The sequence below is a fragment of the Muntiacus reevesi genome, chromosome 17 (assembly GCF_963930625.1).
Source record: "Muntiacus reevesi chromosome 17, mMunRee1.1, whole genome shotgun sequence".
NCBI lineage: Eukaryota > Metazoa > Chordata > Mammalia > Artiodactyla > Cervidae > Muntiacus > Muntiacus reevesi.
In genome coordinates, this window is record NC_089265.1 from 37,461,363 (window position 1) to 37,481,842 (window position 20,480).

At 43.9% G+C, this 20,480-nt stretch overlaps 1 protein-coding gene across 1 annotated transcript in view; it reads right to left on the bottom strand.

The window, feature by feature from the left end:
• The window catches only part of SLC1A1 (solute carrier family 1 member 1), a 76,100-nt gene extending 60,455 nt beyond the window's left edge, over positions 1-15,645 (bottom strand). Inside the window, exon 1 of the mRNA XM_065907837.1 lies at positions 15,209-15,645. Coding sequence (XP_065763909.1) covers positions 15,209-15,299 — 91 coding nt within the window. The 5' untranslated portion in view covers positions 15,300-15,645. The remainder of the gene's footprint in view (positions 1-15,208) is intronic.
• Between the last annotated feature and the right edge of the window lie 4,835 nt (positions 15,646-20,480).

The window sequence follows — 20,480 nt, forward strand, 5'->3', positions numbered from 1 at the left end:
ATTATTTCTTTTTCTTACTGTATCATTGTACTGGATCAGGCTTCCAGTGAGATGCTGAATAGAAGTGTTTAAGAGTGAACATCCTTGCATTATTCCTGATATTTTAAGGGGAAAGCATTCAGACTTTCATCACTAAATATGACACTGGCAATAGGTTAGGTTTGGGGGGTTTGGGGTTTTTTTTTTTTTTTTTTTTTTTTTACAATTCTTAAGAGTTTAAAGCAAAAATTCAATTGTGGTCCTTGTATAACTTTCTTTCTCCTCTCTCAGGTTTTAAAGTAGTTTGTGCTGTGTGTGTGTGCTCAGTTCTGTTCAATTCTTCGTGACCCCATGGACTGTAGCCTGCCAGGCTTCTCTGTCCCTGGGATTTTCCAGGTAAGAATACTGGAGTGGGTTGCCATTTCTTTCTCCAGGGGATCATCCCAGTCCAGGGATCGAACCCACATCCCTTACATGGCAGGCAGATTCTTGACCACTGAGCCACCGGGGAAGCCCTTAAAGTAGTTTATGACAATTATTTTCAAAGTATGTGGTTATTATCTAAACAACTTCAAATGTTTCTGTGACGCTACGAATTCAATAAAACTTAGCTATGAGCACACACTGAGGGCATTTATGGACTAGTTCAGGAGCACAATAGATAAAAGGCAAAACATTTGTTGTAATTACCACTCAATGCCCATTGTCCCTGCTATTCACATACCTCCCCACTCTCAGTCTGTTTTAGGTCCAGTTCAAGCTACAATAATTCAGAAGTTGGGGGGAGAGGGTGGGATAAACGAGTGGCTTTGGCCTGGCCCATCAGATAATTATGTTCCCTTAGTCCCCAGGCTGATTATGGAATGGTCCTATAACCCAACTAGGACTGAGCAAAACTCAGGCTAAAGCCCCACAGTCTGGTCTCAACAGATAGAAACTTTTCTGCTGAGTGTGAAGCAGAGAAGGAAACCCTGAACTGTGCTGGTAGCTGTCTCATCACCAATGGGAGCATCTCACCGGAGAGTGAAAATAACAGAAGAGTACAGAGATGGTACATAAAAAGAGAACAGGACAAAATGATATTTTTTGAACTCCTGAATCAAGCTGTACCTGAAACCAGTTACCATCTCTGAGCTCTTAAATTATTTGAGCCATAAATTTTATGCCTCTCTCTCCACCTTTCTGGCTTAAGCCTGTTTAACCTGGATTTTCTGTCACTTCCAATTAGAAGAGTGGGGAGACAGAATGTGTCACTGATATATTCTGGGTGCGTCCTCCCTCAATCACATTTGCCCTCTTTGAATGAAATAAAGGCTGGCTCACATGAGGGAAGGTCTTCTAGTTGTGGAGGCCACGGGGCTGGGTCAGTGGGATAAGGAGAGGCAGGAGAATGGTCATGCCGGTACACGGATGCAGGCTGGTACATGGATGCAGGCTGCTGATACACAGATAAGGGATGCTGGTACATGGTGACAGAGGATGCGGGAGTCCTTACACCACTTACTTCTCAAAATGCCCACAGCAGGGCCTCCAGTATCACCAGACATCATCAGACTAACTTCTCTCCCATCATTTATAGACCTTCATAACGGTGTCCCAAGAAAACTTCTCGGCATGGCATTCAATGCTGTGTGGCTCTGTGCTGGTTATTCTCTCTGTCCTTTAGATTTACCTCTTGTCCTTTTTTCACCCTGCTTTGTGTCCCAGGAGGCTGAGTACAATTGTAAGTGCATGATAACTGCTATTTAGTACATATGACCAAGAAACCACTGCATTATGTAGTTTTTATTCATTAAACCTGACTACAAAAGGCAGGAAAAAATAGTTGAGACATGGTACCATTAGCAGAGTATGAAAACTGGGTCACGGGAATGTGGGTACAAACTCTGCCACATTGTCCCAGCGCCACCAAACCCAGAGAGGCATCATAAATATGGCCTCTCCAGTAACTGACAATGGCTATGGTAATGTACACATGAGAAGTTAGGTGCCTGCTTCCTACACCTCAGGACTTCTCCCAAGCTTCTGGAACCCCTGGCGTCCAAAGAGTCCCTTGAGTTCAAATGAGGATAAGGCTGGTTGTAGGGCCAGTCCACAGGAGTCCAGTCTCTACAGAAAGCATTCAACTGACTTAGAGACCCAGCTTGTTCTCATCTAGGAACAACGAAAACAAACAACAACCAGACTGTCTGTCCTTCTCCCCAAAAGGTGGGACAGTCCCACACACGTGTTTTGGCATTATTTCCTGAGATATATACCTCTACCTTGACTTGTGGGTTCTGGTCTACTTTATTCTTCCATTTTCTACCTGTGGTCAACTTTATTTTTATTCCTCCCCACCCTCTTAAAATGGTTCTTATCTGCTAAACTCATGGGTGATTCTACTATCAGCTTATTTTATACATTTCTGTGAAAGATCTTGATGTACCTCGTGGTTGTACTCCACTGTTTCCCCTCCTTGGCACCCGGGCAAATACTTGGTCTCCAAGTCCCTGAAGGAATGACAAGCCTCCTCACCCCAACATACACAGTTTGGAAAGGCCCTAGAATCCTCTGCATGAAGGACACACCTTTTCCCTCAGGTTTGATGTCAGATTTTCTGGGAACCCTGTCTCTTCACAATAACCAGTTTTACAACTCCCAGAAACAGCCTCTTGGTTCATTACACAATCTTAGAAGGCTTCTTTCCAAGTGTAAAAGAAATCTGACTGTCCACCCCACAGCGGGGTTTAGGTAGGGGCAACTTGAGAACAGGAAAAGAGATGGACCTCTGCCTGAGAAAGAAGGGAGCCAGTCATCCTGGATTTTCTAGACCTGTCAGAATCCTGGAATTACCAGCTTGATGAACCCTGCACCCAGAATGCTAAGTCTAAGCAACCGGGGCTCTCCACCTTTCTCAGCCCATTCCTCACCTCTGCTTCCAAAACCTGTGTCACCTGCCTATTTTCACCATGCGCCTACCCACTCACAGTTTACCCTTCTCTCCCAACTCCTGTGAAGCCACAACTCTGACCTCTCCTCCTCCACTCCCAGAAGGACTGCAGAAATATTTACTTTTATCTTCATATGAGTTGAAGAGTATTTGAAGAATTTTATTATATTTTTTAAGTTAAAATGAAAGTGGTACCCAGTATTGAAAGTTTGGTCAGGAATCTCTGTTTCTAAATACTTCGGATACTTCTCTTAATCCTCACTGGTAGAAAAAAGGCAAAGACAGACCAGCTTGTTTATTATTTTACATTACTCATGTATAGAATACTAAACATGTTATATAGCCACAAAAAGGGGCCCAGATGCCTTTTCCCAGAAGATGAGAGGAGGGCCCCAGAAAACACATACAGATAACACTGTCTTCTAGTGTTTTCAAGGAATAACATTGTAACCAGGACCCATGTTTTACGTTTGCATGCCTGCCTTTTTTGTTTATTTCTGGGAATCGATAACAAACATTTATAAGATACTTTTATAAAGTACTTCACATGTATTAGCTCATTTGATAACAATATATTAGATTTAAGGCCTAGAGATGGGTATAAAGGCATTTAAGATGACCGTCAAGAGACAAAAAAAAAAGAAAGAAAACCATGGTTGAGTGTGATCTTTCACAGTAATCCTAGAGTGCTTTGCTTACTTCTGGAATCTTGAAATGTCTTATGTTTGTGAGGATCTTGAGTCTCCTTTCTCAGTATTGCCCTCATGAACACATGTTCCAGGGCATGAGAAGAGGCTATAAAAGGGGAGAAAGACTATCTGAGCAAAAAGTCATAGCTGCAAACCTCACTTACTGCCATCTACCAACCCTCTTCCCTAGAACACAGGGCCCTGAGCAGGAGTCACAAAGCCATGAGCAATGCTTCAGGAAACTTCAGAATCTTGCTCTTGGATTCAATAAATCCAGTTTCCTATGGTTACTCACTTGCAGTTAAAAATGCAGCCAAACCTTACCCAATCATTTCCTCATAAAAACAACAATAAACGTAAACTTTTGTTTTTCCCCCACAAAATAAACAAGCTAGGTAGAGGTTACTGGCAAACACTTCAATTCAATGCAAGTGGCAAACCAGCTACAGAGGAGATCTGGACATTTTTCTCAAGGTCTGTGGGCTCTGCACGGGCAATGGGATCTCCACCTCTGCTATGTGGAACTCAGAATCTCCCCCATGTGATGAAACCTCAGGAAATTCTCTGGGTGTAAGAAAGAAATCAATGAAGAAGCAGCAGAAATGGGGCAAATCGTTTTTGTCTCCTGACAATTAACTTTTACTCACAAAAAAGTAAAAACTCATCTTCAAAACTTAAACAACCAAGTCTAGCATTTGTCCAAGCTGTTCAAGCTCAAGGTCTACTGGAACAGGAAGCATAGTCAAGCTAATTAATCTCTTATCATAGAAATAATCTCCAGACAGGGACAGGAATGGGCAGAATTTGGACAATGATGTGAAAGGATACATGAAAAGGGAAACCTAAAAAAAAAAAAAATTCATTAAAAGACATAGGAGATGTTAAATACAACATTCAAAAAGGTTCTACCATTCAAGGGTGATTTAGCTCCACACCATGGCCCAACTTTAGGAAGCTGGATGGATCTTCCAATCTCTCTAATTCTATCCAATTTCAGGACTGTATGGAACTATTAGTTGGTCTAGTTAGCCCAAAGAATTCTCTGGAGATCAGGCATGCTCTGGTTTCTTGAGGTCAGAACTTCCTCAGGGTAGAAAGGTGCTGTCCATTCCAAGAGTTCCAGGGTCATGCTGAGTTCACACTAAAATGGTCTCAAAACCATTAGTGACCACGTGTGCTCTTTTTCTGAGGCCCCCAAACTAGGAGTAAAGTATGTTTCAGATGACTACGGCTTGGATGAGTTCCCCAGAGTCTCCACTCAAAAACTCATATACAGCTGACTGGGAAACTAGGGGATCAATGGTTCATCAAGGCTTGATCTCTCTCAATTCCACCTCTTCCTTGAAGGCCCAAGGCACATTGAGGCTTTCTTGCAGCGTTTATCACACTTAGGCTCATGTCAATGATTTCTGTGCACATACTGACTCTGATGGACTAAAATGAAACAGACTTCAACTCTGCATCTCTTGCCAGTTAACATCAATACTTCAATTTAAATTAAATGCTAAGTGAATAGATTTTCCCAGCAATGAACAACACTTTTCGTCTGACCTGCCAGTTCCCTTTGATTAACAGCGGTTGCCTGGAGAATAGTTTTGAGGATTCCAAGGCCATAACAAAGCTCCAGGGTAAAGAGTGTTGTAATCAACTAGTGCTGCCTGCCATGGGACAGGATTGGAAGTAGTGGTTCAAATACAGTACAATCTGGGAATATAAATTAAGCATTATAAGAGTACAGAGAAGGGAAATCATCTCTGATTGGCAGTCAGAGAAGTCTATATGATAAAAGTGAAAAATGAGATACACCATCAAGGATGGGTAGAATAACAGTGGGTGAAACACAATGAGCAGAAGAAGTAGGACAAGAGAGCATTATACATCCTGGGAAAGTAACTTTTAGACAAGCTCAAGTAGAGTAACTTCAAATAGAAGTTTATGTGGAAAAAGAATAAGGGAAAGGACTAAATACTGTAGGATGCCTCAGGTTCAAAGACATAATAAAGAAAAGCCAAGAGACAGATAAGAGATGGAGTAAGAAGGAGACTACTAGGCTTTATTTAGCTATTATACAAGAGTGAAGTCTGTAAGAATGCTCTGAACTATAATTTGGATGTATCCAAGTTTTCTAGGAAGCAGTCTTACTTAATGGTTAATAACCACAGTTTTGAAGTCAGTTCTGGGTGCAAATCCCAGTTCTGAGTGTGACCTCAGTCATGTGACTTAAGCCTTGTACATTTCAGTCTCCTTATCTGTAAAATAAGTATAGGGTCAATTGGGAAATAATGTGCATAAAAGTCATAATAAACCCTCCGTAAGTATTACCAATTAGGCTTGGTTACCCACAAGAAAAATAAATTTTTTTTTGGAGGAGAAACTGTATCTCCCTCATTGCTTCATAATTTGGGAAATCTCATATGAAACTTGTAGAGTGGTTAAGTGGCTCAGAAAATAATTAAGTATATGAAATATATGAACTAGCCACAGAATCAGTTTATTTTCCAGTAATGCTTGGAGGCTTGGAGATTAGCCTTTTTGTGGTTAGGCATTTTTGATAACTGTCCATTTTTTTTGTTGACTTAATTCTTTACTGAATTATAGGTAAACAGATAATTATTAAGCAATACAACAGTGGTAGAATAATATTTTAATTTTATAATCTCATTCAAGATTCTCATCTAAGGGTCTCCTCCTTAGTCAAGTAAGTGCAGTTTTAAGCCCCTGAGAAAAGCAAGTCCAAACTGTTATCTTAGTGCAACTGTAAAAATGAACACATAGTGCAAATCCTCACTGAGGTCACACCTGGACAGAAACTCCACTCCCCAAAGCTGCCACTTTGCTTCAAGAGGCTGACCTGGCAGACTCACACGATGCTGGGACCAGGCCCTTTCCTGGACACAGGAAGACCTGCTGTGACACCTGTCCTGCCTGTGGACCCAGTTATGGACTCTGACCAGAAGGGCCTGGGAACAAAGACCTCAGCCTGAGCATGGCGGGACTGGTGGGAGGGATTTGCTTCCTCAGTGCTGGTTCTAGGTCTTGTGGTGGAGAATGAGGCACAGCTTCCTCTCTGTCCTGGTGGAGTGGGCACCATGGCCCAGACCTCACACAGCTGGGGCTGGGCCTGGGCGGGGCATCACCCAGGACACACAGCATGAAGTGTCTATGAGCTGGGACGAGGTCTGCCCATCCCGGAAAGCGCAGGAGTATTTGTTGGAAAGGAAATAGTCTACCTCTGGTAATGGAACAGGCAGTCAGCAGATATTTTTCAAACACAGGCTAGTAACATTTCTGGCAATGAGTGAGTCACTGTAACACTTCCTTTCCATTAACAGAGGTGTTACTGTGGAGCTTACTAATTACAACAGAGCCCTCTTTGTCACCGTTTCGGTCTGTTTCCTCAGCAAGTTTAATGAATTAGCTCCTTCTAAATCTATCTGCTGGGCTAACCTATAGCTCCAAAGTGAATTATTGGCTTAGTAGTAACTGTCTCCAATATTGTCTTCTATTAGATGTATGTTGAACATTCAAAACAGGAAAGGCTTGCTACTTTAACACACACTGCTGCAGAGCAGTCTGACTGGGCCACTCAGTGCTGTCCAAGACAAGTTCATTTTCTTCAACAGTGCTCCAGTCCCCGTAGTATCTGTGACCCCAGATCTCCAGAGACATCAACACGGGGGAGACTTGCAGCTCCTCAGGCGGGCAGAGCCGCCTGGCATCAGGCCAGCATGTCACTGACTCCCTACAGGACAGCTACTTCCTGTCTCAGCTCTATTAAAGGTAAGCACAGCTCCTCCCAAGTAATTAACGTGGAAAGATTTCTCTCTTTATTAGCAAGTGCTCATCTGAGTGTGCATATGCTCTCCGATTGCTAATTCCTAATCCCATTTATTTGCACCTTGTCTGTGCAACCCTGGGTTTTCTTCCATCTGAGAAACTATATGAGCGCCACCAAATCCAGATTTGGATTGTGATAGCTTTCTACATCTTGTGTGATCATTTGAAGCTTCCTTTATTTCTTATGCCCACTCCTCAAATTTTTGACAGATGGTAAGTTTCATCAACTAAAAATCAGAATCTTTTCAGTGATTCCACAACTCTGGTGGATTCTGATTTGGTTTCAAAACTGAAACCAAATCAGGCATAGGTACTCAAAGCCCAAAACTGTTTCCCTAATTCTTTCATATGTGAAACTGGGATCTAGTCAGCTAAAGGACTGCTTCCCCAATATATTTAATTAAGCAAATGCGTGCAAGATACACATTCCTGTAGAGAAACAATGTAAGTTTTTAGACCTCATGTTACTGTTGTAATGAATAATTTAAAGCTGACATAGAACACTACCCTGGTAACAGTTCCACACATAATTTACATTATTATATCCCAAGTCACAGATGTAGAACAACTGATTCAACATCAAGGTCATTTTATCCTCTAGTAATGACTTTGTGTGTATGTGTGTTAAATTGCTTTGGTCATGTCCAACTCTTTGTGACGCTATAGACTATAACTCTCCAGGCTCCTCTGTCCATGGGATTCTCCTGACAAGAATACTGGAGTGGGTTGCCATTTCCTCATCCAGGGGATCTTCCCCACCCAGGGATCGAACCTGAACCTGCATCTCCTGCAACTCCTGCATTGCAGGTGGATTCTTTACCACTGAGCCATCAGGGAAGCCAGTAGTGACCTTAACTCTTCCTAAGTTCCCTAAGGAAGAGACCCTCTGACTCTGAGCAATGAACTGAGGAATGACTACACAAGCATAGAGCTAAAGGATCTTAAATCTAGAAGGAACTTCAGTGATGTGACCCAGGGTCAAGTGTGCAGCACGCATGCCACTGTTTCCTGATTGTAAGCCCTGGGCAGATATCAGTAATCAATTTCAGAACTTTCGTTTCCAATTCTTTCTCAACAAAGTATCACCTCAGACAGTCGGCTACCTATAAATGGGAGCTGGCACATCAGTGAAATCTTTTTTCTCTTCCAGCTAATCCAACCTCTCTTCCTTCTGATAAGAAACAAAGACCCAGAGAGTTTAACTGCCAGATTCACTTTTTTATATATCATTTTAGAGTCAGTCTCATTACTTTAAGGTCTCCTTTTATTTTCCAGTGCATGCTAAGGGTAATAGGAATGCTTCTGTCCTCTAGGGGTCTATAACCTAGTTGTGAGGAAGAAAAGTTTAACATACTTGATAAGTATGTATAAACTATAAATCTGTCTTAGTGATGCAAATTAGAGGAGGCTGAAGTAGGCAGAGAAGAATGTATGATGGAATTCAAGCTTAGGTTTGGGCTAATTTACTCATTCAATAAACAAAGATAAACTGTTACTATCTCTCTGGGTCATAAATGACTCAACAATTCAACAAATGTATTGAGCCCACCAGGCATTGTGACAGGTAATATGGATATAGTGAGGGGCAGCCAGAATTCCTTCCCTCAAAGGCTCTTCAAGGGTCAGTGGGGAGGGCAAAAATTAGCAAATACTCTAACTACTTGCAGTTCCCTGATGGCTCAGACGGCAAAGCGTCTGCCTACAATGCGGGAGATCTGGGATCAGTCCCTGGGTTGGGAAGATCCCCTGGAGAAGGAAATGGCAATCCACTCCAGTACTCTTGCCTGGAAAATCCCATGGACAGAGGAGCCTGGTAGGCTACAGTCCATGGGGTTGCAGAGTCAGATACGACTGAGTGACTTCACTTTCACTTTCTAACTACAGGGTAACAAAAAGCAAGTTGCTATTGGTCCCGTGCAGTGGGAAGACATGATAGTTCTTCTCCAAGCTGCTGCCCCCGCCAGGACTCCCTCTCTGGCTAGAGATCACCACCTCCTTGTTCCAAGGACCAAACCTAGTCAGGCAGTGTCAGGTCAACCTGCCGAACACCACACAGAGCCGTCTTTTCCTCTCCATTCCCACTGCTGCCGAGGCCCCCGTCTCCCTCTCTACCTGGACCTCGACAGTAATCCCCTGGGTGTTCTGCCCACCTGCAACATCCCGCTCCTTGGATCCATTCGCCCATCCATCTGCCTCAAGGATCGTTTCTAAGCACAGCTGACCATGTCACTGCCCAGCTTCATCCCCAGGAGCATGTCTGAACTTAGCAGAGTGGCATTCCAATCCCTCTAAGATCTGGCCCCCGACCTCCGTGGCAGCTTTGCTTTTCTTCCCCTCATGTACCTCAGTCACACCCTTTGTACCAGTCACACCAAGCCACTTAGTTAGAAGGTAGGAAGGGCAGACTTGGAAGGTGGAGAGAATAGCAGGGCAGCCTCATGGACCAAGGTGGAAGGCGGACGCTGAGCCTAGAGTGGAGACCAACCTGGCTAATGAGTCCGGCAAACCCCACAGGCACAGTGCTCCTCCAGGGTACACGCTGCAGTTCCGAGCGTCCCTGGGGGCGTGTTCCTGCCCCTTCTCAGTCTCAGAGCAGAAAGGGGCAGCTGCAGCCCAAACCGAACACGACAGAGTCTTCATTCCCTGCTTCGACGTGGCACACAGCCAGGCCACCATGATCCCCAGGAGGTTCTGCGAGGACCAGCGAGATGGGGAGAAAGACGGAGGACACAAGTCCAAAGGAGGGGAAGGGAAAATATAGTAAAGCTGGGAATTGCCAGTTGTTATCGGAGTGATCCCGAGCTAGTCCTGCGCTGTTCCATGTCTGTTTCCTCATCCATATAATGGCAAAACAATAACGCCTACCTTACAGTTGCAATATTTTTCTCATTGATTTTCCTTAAGCATTTCCTAAGATTTCACTAACCATGACAGAAATGAGATTAGAAAAGTGGCTAATTGCACTAGCCTCCTAAGCCGGTGTCTCTGCTTCCACCCTTGTGCCTGCCGTCTACGGTCTAAGAGCAGCCAGGAGAGTGGATTAAGACAATCAGACCATGTCACTCTGCTCAAAACCTTTTAACGGTTTCCCAACCCCAGTAAAAATCAAAATCCTTATAAGGGCTCACACCATCCTATTGCCTCGCCCCCTCCCACTCCACTCCCGTGCTCTTTCTCAAGCATGCCGAGATCTCCCCAGGTATCTGTGCACATGTTCCCTCACTTCTTCCAGTCTCAACTCAGCTCTCACCTTCTCAGCAGGGCCTGGTGGCTCAGTGGTAGAGAATTCACCTGCCAATGCAGGAGATGCAGGTTCCTTCCCTGGGTTGAGAGGGTCCCCTGGAGAAGGAAATGGTAACTCTAGTATTCTTGCCTGGAAAATCCCAGGGAGAGAGGAGCCTGGCAGCTTACAGTCCATGGGGGTCGCAAAGGAGTTGGACACAACAGCAGCAGCGGTAGCAGCAGGGCCTTCCCATTCACCCTATTCCAGCTAAAATTGCCCAGTTCCCTTCCCCGCTTTATGTTACTCTAGAACACTCTCACCATCCAACATACTCTATATTGTAGTTCACCTCTTTATCCGGTGTACTGTCTTCCTGTCTCCACTTCAGCATACGCTCCATGAGGACAGGGGTTTTATTTTGTCCCCTGTTATGGGCCCTGGCTCTAGAAAAATCCCTGGCACACAGCAGATGCTTGATATAGATTTGTTGAATGAGCAAATGATTTAAGCGCCAGTTACAGTACTGGTATATTCCAAGGCTGAGCTGATTAGAGGCCCAGCAGCACAGGCTGAAGCACATGAGTTTCATGATAACAAAATATATTCTGAACACTGAGCTGAAGCCGTTCCCCTGCCCCCATCCCATACTCAGGGGTTTCAGAGACATGGAGAAACACAGCAAGACAGCCTATGCCACAGCTCAAATTAGCACTGCTAGATATATACTACAAGAGCCCAGCGGAGGAGACACGAGGCTGGCTTGGGCAAGGGTATTACTAAGAACATGAAGAAACTGTTCTCAGTTTTAGACAATGGAATCTGAATCTATAAACGACTGCTTCCTTTAGTGTGATGAAGGAAATTATTCAGAAAGAATAAGCTTGTCGGCTCTGTCCTGTAAATAACAATAGCTCTATCCTTTCTTGAAAATCCATAAGCTGGAAATCAGATTTTTCAAATGACTGAAATAAAGCCCAACCTGTCTGGGCAGAATGATCAGGCTTTATGTCGTGAGTGGGGTGAGGGTTCCGTGAGTGCTTTGCCAACATCACACACGCTATGATCATTACCGGCTGACTTGAATTACAATGCACAGAATTCTCGCACACTGATTCTGCTTGAACAGAATTCCCACTAAAAGCACAAAAATTCTTCCCTCAGAATTTCTGCCTGTTAAATGAAACGAGAAGCATGCTATGGGGCACAAAACAAAATGATTAATCCTTTTCATATCCTTTTAAAACAATGAATAGTGAGTGCTCTGGAGGCTGGTGTTCACCTTGACAGAACATGTCATCAAAATACTTGAATCACCCTCAGAATTCTAGGCTGGACACCAAGCAGGACTGAGAAAGACCATGAGAGACCTTATTTCATAAGAAAACATTAATTTCCTCAGAATCAAGGTGTTCAAATCACCTTAAAATGATATTTACTGAGTGCCTGTTATATGCCAGTCATACAACTAGGTATTTTCACATTATCTTAACCAACTCTAATAGCATAGGAGGGAATGATCTATATCCCTATTTTCCAGATGAGGAAATTGAGGATTCCAGAGAATGAGAGATTTTGTCTAAGTCACAGAGGATGACTGGATCAGAATTCAAATCTAAGACTCTTGACTCCAGTCCCCATTCTCATACTACTACACTACAGAAGCAAGGGAAAGGCCTGCAAGAATTGTAATGAATACAGTGAAAATTGTGCCTAATCCCTGGTGGCTCAGACCTTAAAGAATCTTTCTGCAATATGGAAGACCCAAGTTCAATTCTTTGGTTGGGAAGATCCTGGAGAAGGGAATGGCAATCCATTCCAGTACTTGCCTGCACAATTCCAGGGACAGAGGAATCCATGGGGTCTCAGGGTCAGACATGACTGAGTGATTGACAGACACACATACACAATCAGATTTTACTAAAGGCCTCTCATCTGAAAATCTAAGATGTTATCTCCAGGACCTTGTAGGGTTTAACAGAGACTGAAAGATAGTCACTTTAACAAAGAAAGTCACTTAACTATTCAGTCTCTTTATTTCATGAGCAACAATATAAGGAAATAGCTAGCTTTAGTATCTCTTTGTCCACAAAAGAAATGAACATTTACACCTAATAAGATGACCTTTAATTTCATCTCCCCTCACACACTGTCTTAAAAAATCAGAGGCTTTCAGCTGGCTGCTAAAAAGTTTTGCCCTTCATTTCAAAAATCAAAATATTTTAAAGTGTCAGGGTTGAAGAATTATATATAGCAGGGACAAAACACTTCAGTTTTAATCAGAAGATATTCTGTCAGGGTAATAAATTAAACTTTCTTCCTTCTTAAGGTCCACATGTTGAAAGGTTCAGAAAGGAGGCTACAAGAGAGTGTTGGCCATCTCTGTATCAATTAAGACTGTAACAAAAATAAACTTACTATCATGGTCAAAAGGGCTTATGGATGGACTTAGCATCTCTGTTACAAGCTGGTTGCAATTTCACTTCTGGGTTTAACCCAGAATGAGTCAGCACAGGTGACAGAGACAGAGGTGTGACTTTTGTACTCAAGCCCAAAGAATGAAGAAAAGAGAAGGATCCTGGGACGAGCCTTGTGATGGGTGCACCAAGAGTGGTGTAGGCCTGACACTTCTCAGACCAAGAGGTGAAATGCTCAGGACCGCCTGATGTTACTCCTTGAGGAGCAAATGTGCTGAAAGACTTCAGTTGAGTACTTACAGGTTTAATATTGTGTTTTCCTTTCTGGAGCAAAGTATCTGAATCATGCTCCTGGGGCTTACCCACATTAAAACTGGAAAAAATTGCCCATCTGACACCAAAGGCCACATCTGCAAAACAGACATGTTATCCCCCTTGACCCGGAAGATGTATATACGTGACAGGTCCTGAAGGCCAGGGAACAATTTTCAAAATCTTTGCCAAACCACCCTTCAGTGAATCAGTAAACTCAACACCAGCATGCCACACGTGGTCAACAGGTGGGTATCTCTGAAAATCCCTACAGCTGAAAAGGCAGGATCATTTCACTTCCACAAGGAATCGGGAGGCAAATGCCAGCCTACCCAAAACCATCCTGAAGAAGGGATTTCACAATTAATTCTGGACTCTTGTCACTAGGAAAACAAGACCATCTCATCTACTTGACTGCAGGAAAATCACGTCACTCTTTTTGAGGAATCTGTTATTTAAAATGTGATGAGGCAGGACAGCCCTTTCCTTAGAGCCACGTGACTTTTCTTGCGGGAAATAGAGCTAAGTAGTCAAGACTTGCTCCTCTGCTTCTCTCTTTTCCTCCCACAGATAGCCTCTGCTAAAGTAATTCCAGGATGTTATTTATTTACTAGAAACCCGACTTTGCACAAGGATCTAGAGGAGCAAATCCGACCCTGAGGATCCCATTGACTTCCCCAGAGTTTTCTGGGGGCGGGGCACCAAGACAGAAAGCAGGTATTCTGAGAAAATATTCTGAGATTGAGAAGCAGCAGCTGGAGAGAGCCGTGCTTGGGGTTGGGAGAGGCACAGGCTACCCCTCCTCCCAGCTCCAGTTTCCAAACGGAAGGTGAGGACTTCAAAGGAGCCTCACCTGCTGGGTGTCCCCACCTGGGCCAGGTCTTGGAGGAAAGGAGACAGTCTTGGCTCCAACACCGAAGAGGAGCATCCCAAGGCCCAAGTGGTAAAAGACAACCTGGCAGAAATTCAGAGTCTAAATACCTCTGAGCAATGGCTCAGACATGCACCTGATCCAGTGATGTGTCAGGAATAAATCACTTAAACACACCTTGTTTAAAAACAAGCAAATATGACTTAAATATTATTTTCAATAGAAAAGAAATGTGGCTAGCAGCGGAGCTCAAGGAGGCGACCTCGGTAGATTTGCAGGGTGGAAAGGGAGAAATCGGATAGGTCTCCCTTCCCCTAGACTTCTGCGGACCATCACTGCACACCCTGAATTCAAGCACAAATCTGGTAGGTTTTCCGTGCCTGGGCGCGGGCAGCGGCTCGCCGCGTGGGCAGGCACCTTTCCAGGCACTGACTAGGAAGAGTGACCGACTGTAACGTCCACACTCTCCCTCCCGCCGGGGACAGGACCATTCCTGAGGTTCAGGTGCCTGTTCCAGTTCAACCGCAAACCATCATCCACACTCGCTCTGTCCGGACAACGCATGGTTCCGGGGGAAAAAAAGAAAAAAGGGAGGGGAGCAGATAGGATTTAAATAATTAAACCACATTTGCTTCCAAACGGTAAGAACCGAGACCTACACGTTTCCCTTTCCCCCTTCCAAGCCCCTATGATCATTTTGGGTAAAGCAGGAACCCGAAGCTCGCGGAGCAGGCAAACGGGTGTCCCGGAGGAGCTTTGTTCTTCGCACAGAGAAATCAGCACCCTCGAGGGTAAGCCCCCGCGCGGTGTCGGAAGCCGAGGGGGCGCCGAGGAACCGAGCACCGCGTGCGCCAGCGCCATGCCCATCCTCACACGCGCCCGCCCCGCACGCGGCCTGGGTGCCGGGAGCGCGTGAGGGCGCGCGCGTCGCCCACCCGCCACGCATCTCACCTAGCACCACCGCGACCACGGTGGAGAGCAGCAGCCAGTTATTCCTCAGGAAGCGCTTCCAGTCGCATCCCTTCCTCGCCGGCTTCCCCATGGCTGGCGCCGGGGCTGGGAACCACAATAGAGGCGGCCGCTATTGTGCGTGGGGCTCGCCCGTGCGCGCGGGGGCCGGGGAAACCCTGGGACGGCCGGTAGCTCCGCGGCGCAGCGGAGGAGGGTTGCGGGCGCGGCGGGGAGAGGGTGTCCGCTAGCTGCTGCAGCCGCTGCTGTCGGCACCGCCGCAGCCGCCACCTGAGCTCGTGCGCCGCGCCTGCCGCCCGAGCTGTGCGTGGCGGGCGCGCCCGGCTCCTCCTGCCGCCGCCGCGCTTGCGGCGCCCGGGCCAACCAGCAAGGAAAGAGGGAGGAGCGGCCGGCCCAGGGAGGCGGGTGCGTGCGTGGTGCGCCCGGGGTCCCGGCGGAGCAAGCCTGGGAGGGCGTTCGCGCTGTGGCTGGAGCAGCCGGCTCGGCCCTCAGGGGAGCAGTGTGCTCCGCCCCAGTTTCGGGCTGGAGCCTTTCGCTTTTTTTTTTTTTTTGCTTTAATTGGTCAGGCCAGGTTTTCGGATTTACGGTTTCCTCGGCTCCCTAATCCTTGCGGGGCGGAGGGTCGGAGTCAGTGACCCCTTTGGCTTGAACTTCAGCCCGCACACCCCCACGCCTCCTCTTTCAGTGCAGCACCCGAGTGGGGAGAGTTGGGGGGACCTGAGTTCTGTCTTGGGTTCCCTTTGCTCCTCGGACTTGCCAACAGCCTAGAAAGCCTGAAGCCTCTAGGAGGAGGGAAAGAAAGAGTGCTAGGGGCAGAACGGGACTTTGTGAACTTTCACACGACGTTTCTAACCCACCGCCCCCAGAGTATTACTAACTCTCCTGTTTGGGTCCAGGGAGGTGAAGCTCCTACGGGACTGTCCGTGGACCCAGGGCTTGGAATGGACCCTCTTAGAACGTCGCTTCCGCTCCTGGCGGCTGGCTCTGTGGCCGCCCAAGGCCCCGGAGCTGTGAGACTTGGCAAAGTAATTAAGCCTGAGAACCCAGCCGAGCGGAGCTGAGTAAAAGGTGGGCGGGCCCAGCCCTCAGGCCAAATGTTTTGGAAAGGCAAAAGCAGGAGAGTTGGAGAAACTAGGTAAGTGCCGCTGAGTGAATTTTCCAATTCTCTTCCGCTCTTTTTTTTTTTTTTCACTCTAGCTTATACAAAACGTTTTTATCCCCTTAACCATACCACCACCTCCGCAGTTCTAGCCTTGCCTTCTCGTCACCTTTCCTTAGGTTACCGCGGCCCTGCGCCTTTTTGCTGTTGTAGTCTCCTCCTATTGGGGGATCTCCCCAACTAACAATTTTCTGATAACTAACGCCTCACAATTAGAGCGCCATTCCTTTGGGTAAATGGACAGAAGTGTCCTGGGAGAGAAAGTAAGTTTTATGAACCATGTACTCTTTAGTATGAATGAGCTTGTCAGCTCATTTCCAGAAAATACATTTTGAGAAAGGAAAGATAGAGGGATACCAAAGTCGTTGTGTGCCTGGGGAAGATCTGAAGAAATGTCAGAAGAAGGGAAACTATCAAGAAAGAGGGGACAAAGATTTCCATCCTACAGTAAAAAGGCTGGAAATACTCAGATGTCCAGCATGAAAGGAATGGTAAATATTTTATGGAACTGCCATGCAGCTGTACATTATGCAGCGTCTATAAAGGAAGTTTATGAAATTTCTAAGAGCATAGGATGGCACATGTCATAATAGGGGAAACAAGAAGATTAAAATTATATATATAGTGTGATCACAACTATGTAAAACAAACATAAAACAAAGCCATGTACTTAGAAAAAAGTCTAGAAGGAAACACAAAATTTTAACAGTGCTCATCTTTGGGTGATAATATGATGTCTGAATGTTTTTGCTTTCTATCCTTCGGTATTTTCCAAAGTGTTTACCATAAGCACATCCATGCCCATTACAGTTGTAGATAGGGCCGTATTTAAGGAATAAACAGGTCCTAAAGAGAGAAAAAAAGTTGAATCTGAGACAAACTCTGTGCACTGCAGTTTTTTGAGGTGTAGTAAGACAGTTACACCTGGGTTTTGGGGGTAAAGATATATTTAGGTTTAAATACCAGCACCACCATTTACCAGTTGGGTGTCCTTGGGCACGTTATTAATACTTAAATTTTTTGTCTTGGTTTCTGCATGTGTAAATAGAGGCATTCACAGTATTTATTTCATGAGGGTATTGTAAGAATTGAATACAAGAATATATGTAAAAGACTTAGAACAGTGCCTGGCACACAACAAATGTCATCATGAGTTTTACTTGGAGCCAAGCTAGGCATGCATTTTCTTACTTTGCATCTCCTTTGTTCCCTGCCTGTCCAGAAGATACTTTGAGCCATTTCACACACATAAGAACCCTTGTATATTGATCAATAGTAATTTCCTTTAAGTTACTGTCAGGGACCCTAAATCTATTGTACTTTCACACCTAAAGCTCACATAGTACATACTCATTTTATGCTTCTTTGAACTATGCAGTCTAAAAATAGGGTAATATAAAGAGGAGAATAGAGTCCAAACATATACATTCGTTTTGCAATAATTACCATCTCCTGCATTAAAAGTCAAGAATCTCAGAAGTTCAAAGCATGTAGGCCAGATGAATTATAAACTGTGTTTATGCTTTACTAAATGGCAGTTCCACTTAAGCTGGTAATAAAAGATAATTAATAAGCAATCATAGTGCACTTAACATTTGCCAGACACCCTCCTAACCACTTTATACATACTGACTACTTTGGTCCTCCTGATATTCAATGAAGTAGGGACCATTATATCCCATGCAGCTGCTGGAAAAATCAAATGAGATCTTGTATATTATCATTATTTTCATTTTAAAGCTGAGGAGTTTGAGGTAAAAGAAGGTTAAGTAACTTGCTTAAGTTTCCTCCACTAGTCAGAGAAGGATCAAGGGTTGAACTCAGTGGTCTTGCTCAGCTAAGTGCACAAACTCTGCATTAAACCACCAACCTCTTCTATGAGAAACAAGTACAGAATTGTTATGGGAAATTACTCTTGAGTTACGTGAATTTTACCCTATGCATGATCTTCAATAATCCCTCCATCCACATCCAGAAAATGCTTTGGTGTCCTACAGTGCTGTGCTCAAGTGGAAATTGCATGCGTTTTACGGGCAGTGGTTGAATTCTTGAATCACCTCTCCATTGCTGCTACAAGCACTCAATAATTCTACCTGATTTCTCTGCCTAAGACAAGAAATGGTATAGGAAGCATCACTTTGGAGAGGGAGGAGATTGGAGACCCCTTGGTTCTCAAGTTCCATTCTTTTTACTTTCTTAGCCTGGGCTAGTCATGGACACAAATAATTGCAAATTGGACAGGAGTGGAGAAGCATTTCTCTTGTAAACTACTTGAGGGAATCTTAACTACTCAGCTCCTGAAACAAAATCTCCACTCTTCTGAGATAAGATCTTAAAGCCAAGTGGAAAGAAGTGTTAGGATTTTACCCCTCCAGCAGACCTCTCCTTTCCCTTTTCCCTGGTTCCTCAAATTCTTTCATCCTGCTGAAATATACCTTTGGCCAGTTTTCACCTCATTGCATTTTGCCAATGTGTGTGTTTGCCCCTTGCTTTCCTCCCTCCCTCCCTCCTTCTCCCCCTTCTTCATCCTCTCTCTCTTACCATTTAAGTAACTCTGACATTTCCTTTATTGTTATTGTTTCTCTCTCTCTCTTAAATCGTTAACTCATGGACTCTCTTGTTAGTTATTAAAGAGAGGAGACTTTGATATTGCCACACGTCGTTAAGCCAGTGGGTGACAGCCTGGGTGACAGCCTGGCCTTCTGTATTACTTGGGATAGAAATGAAAAGGGGCATTCAGAAACAAAAAGTAAGTCATCAGCTTCTGGACATCTCTTAAAATAGTATGCTGGTTGCGGTCTACCACCATAAAACATATGCAGCTGGGTGCTTTGTCCTCATGCTGTGATAATGGGGAGAAGGAGGTCATGAGTACCGGAGTCTCCTTTAGCATCTACAGCAGTGATTTATGACTGATAGATAGTAAGAAGGATGCTATCAGCATATTCCAATACCTTTTTTTTTAGCAATCTCTTTTTTGTGTTCCAATTTTGATTTGGATTTATCTTGGGATTAAAAATTAAGGAGTAAAAGAACTATAATTCATTAAATCTCCACAGTAATACTCCAAGTGATATTTTATAAAGATTATTTGGCCTGAATAGACTTGTATGTTAGTTAGATATTCTTGAACTCTTGAATCCAACAGAACTTTGCCCCAAAGTTCAGTTTGAAGAGCAATTGAAGAGCAATTCTATTTCATTTTAGCATATGAAAAAAAAAATTTATCTGCTTTGTAGAAGCTGTGTGTCCTTGAACAAATCATTTAATCTCTCTGAACCTCAGTTTTCTCATTGGAAGATATCATTTACAGTAATAAATATAAATGGTTAATACACATTTGAAACATATGAGAAGTATTCAGTCTCACTTGTACTGAAAGAAATGAACATTTGAACCAATATTTACTAGCTGAGCAAATATATTTTAACATAAAATTTTAAAATTCACAATTATGAATTTGTAATTTGGACATTTTAAATTATAAACTTAGAGAGGAAAATGGGAAAATGGAAAATGGGAAGTGTCATACAGTACCAGTGGACCTAAAAAATGCTATGATTTTCTAAGGATAATTAGGCAATGTGTAACTTTCCATCAAAAGCATTTGTATTTTTTAACTCAACCATTCTACTTCTACAAACTTATACCAACAAAATACTAAAGGGCTGTTCATCCCAACCCAATTGGAAAAAACTTCACTGTCTAGTAAAGTAAATTGGCTAAAGTTTGAGAAAGTGTGTAAAAATACACTGAAATACCATGCAGAGACTGAAAAGCATATTTTGGCAGAATATTAAATTACATGGGAAAATGGTAAATACCTACATACAACTATGTTTTGAGACGGCAAAAGTAAGTTATAGTCAGTAGGTGGGTTGTTTTTTTTTATAATAAGAATGCAATCATTTATTTTTTTTATCTAAAAATATAAAACTTAAAATATGTATAATTCCAACTTAGTCTGTATGTGTGTGCATGTGTGTGTATGAGAATAGTGATATGGAAGTTATTAATGTGCTCTTTTCCTTTGTATTTCTGAGCACATGTTCTTTGCCCTGCTAAGCCAAGGTGTTCATATGCTTGGGAGATTAG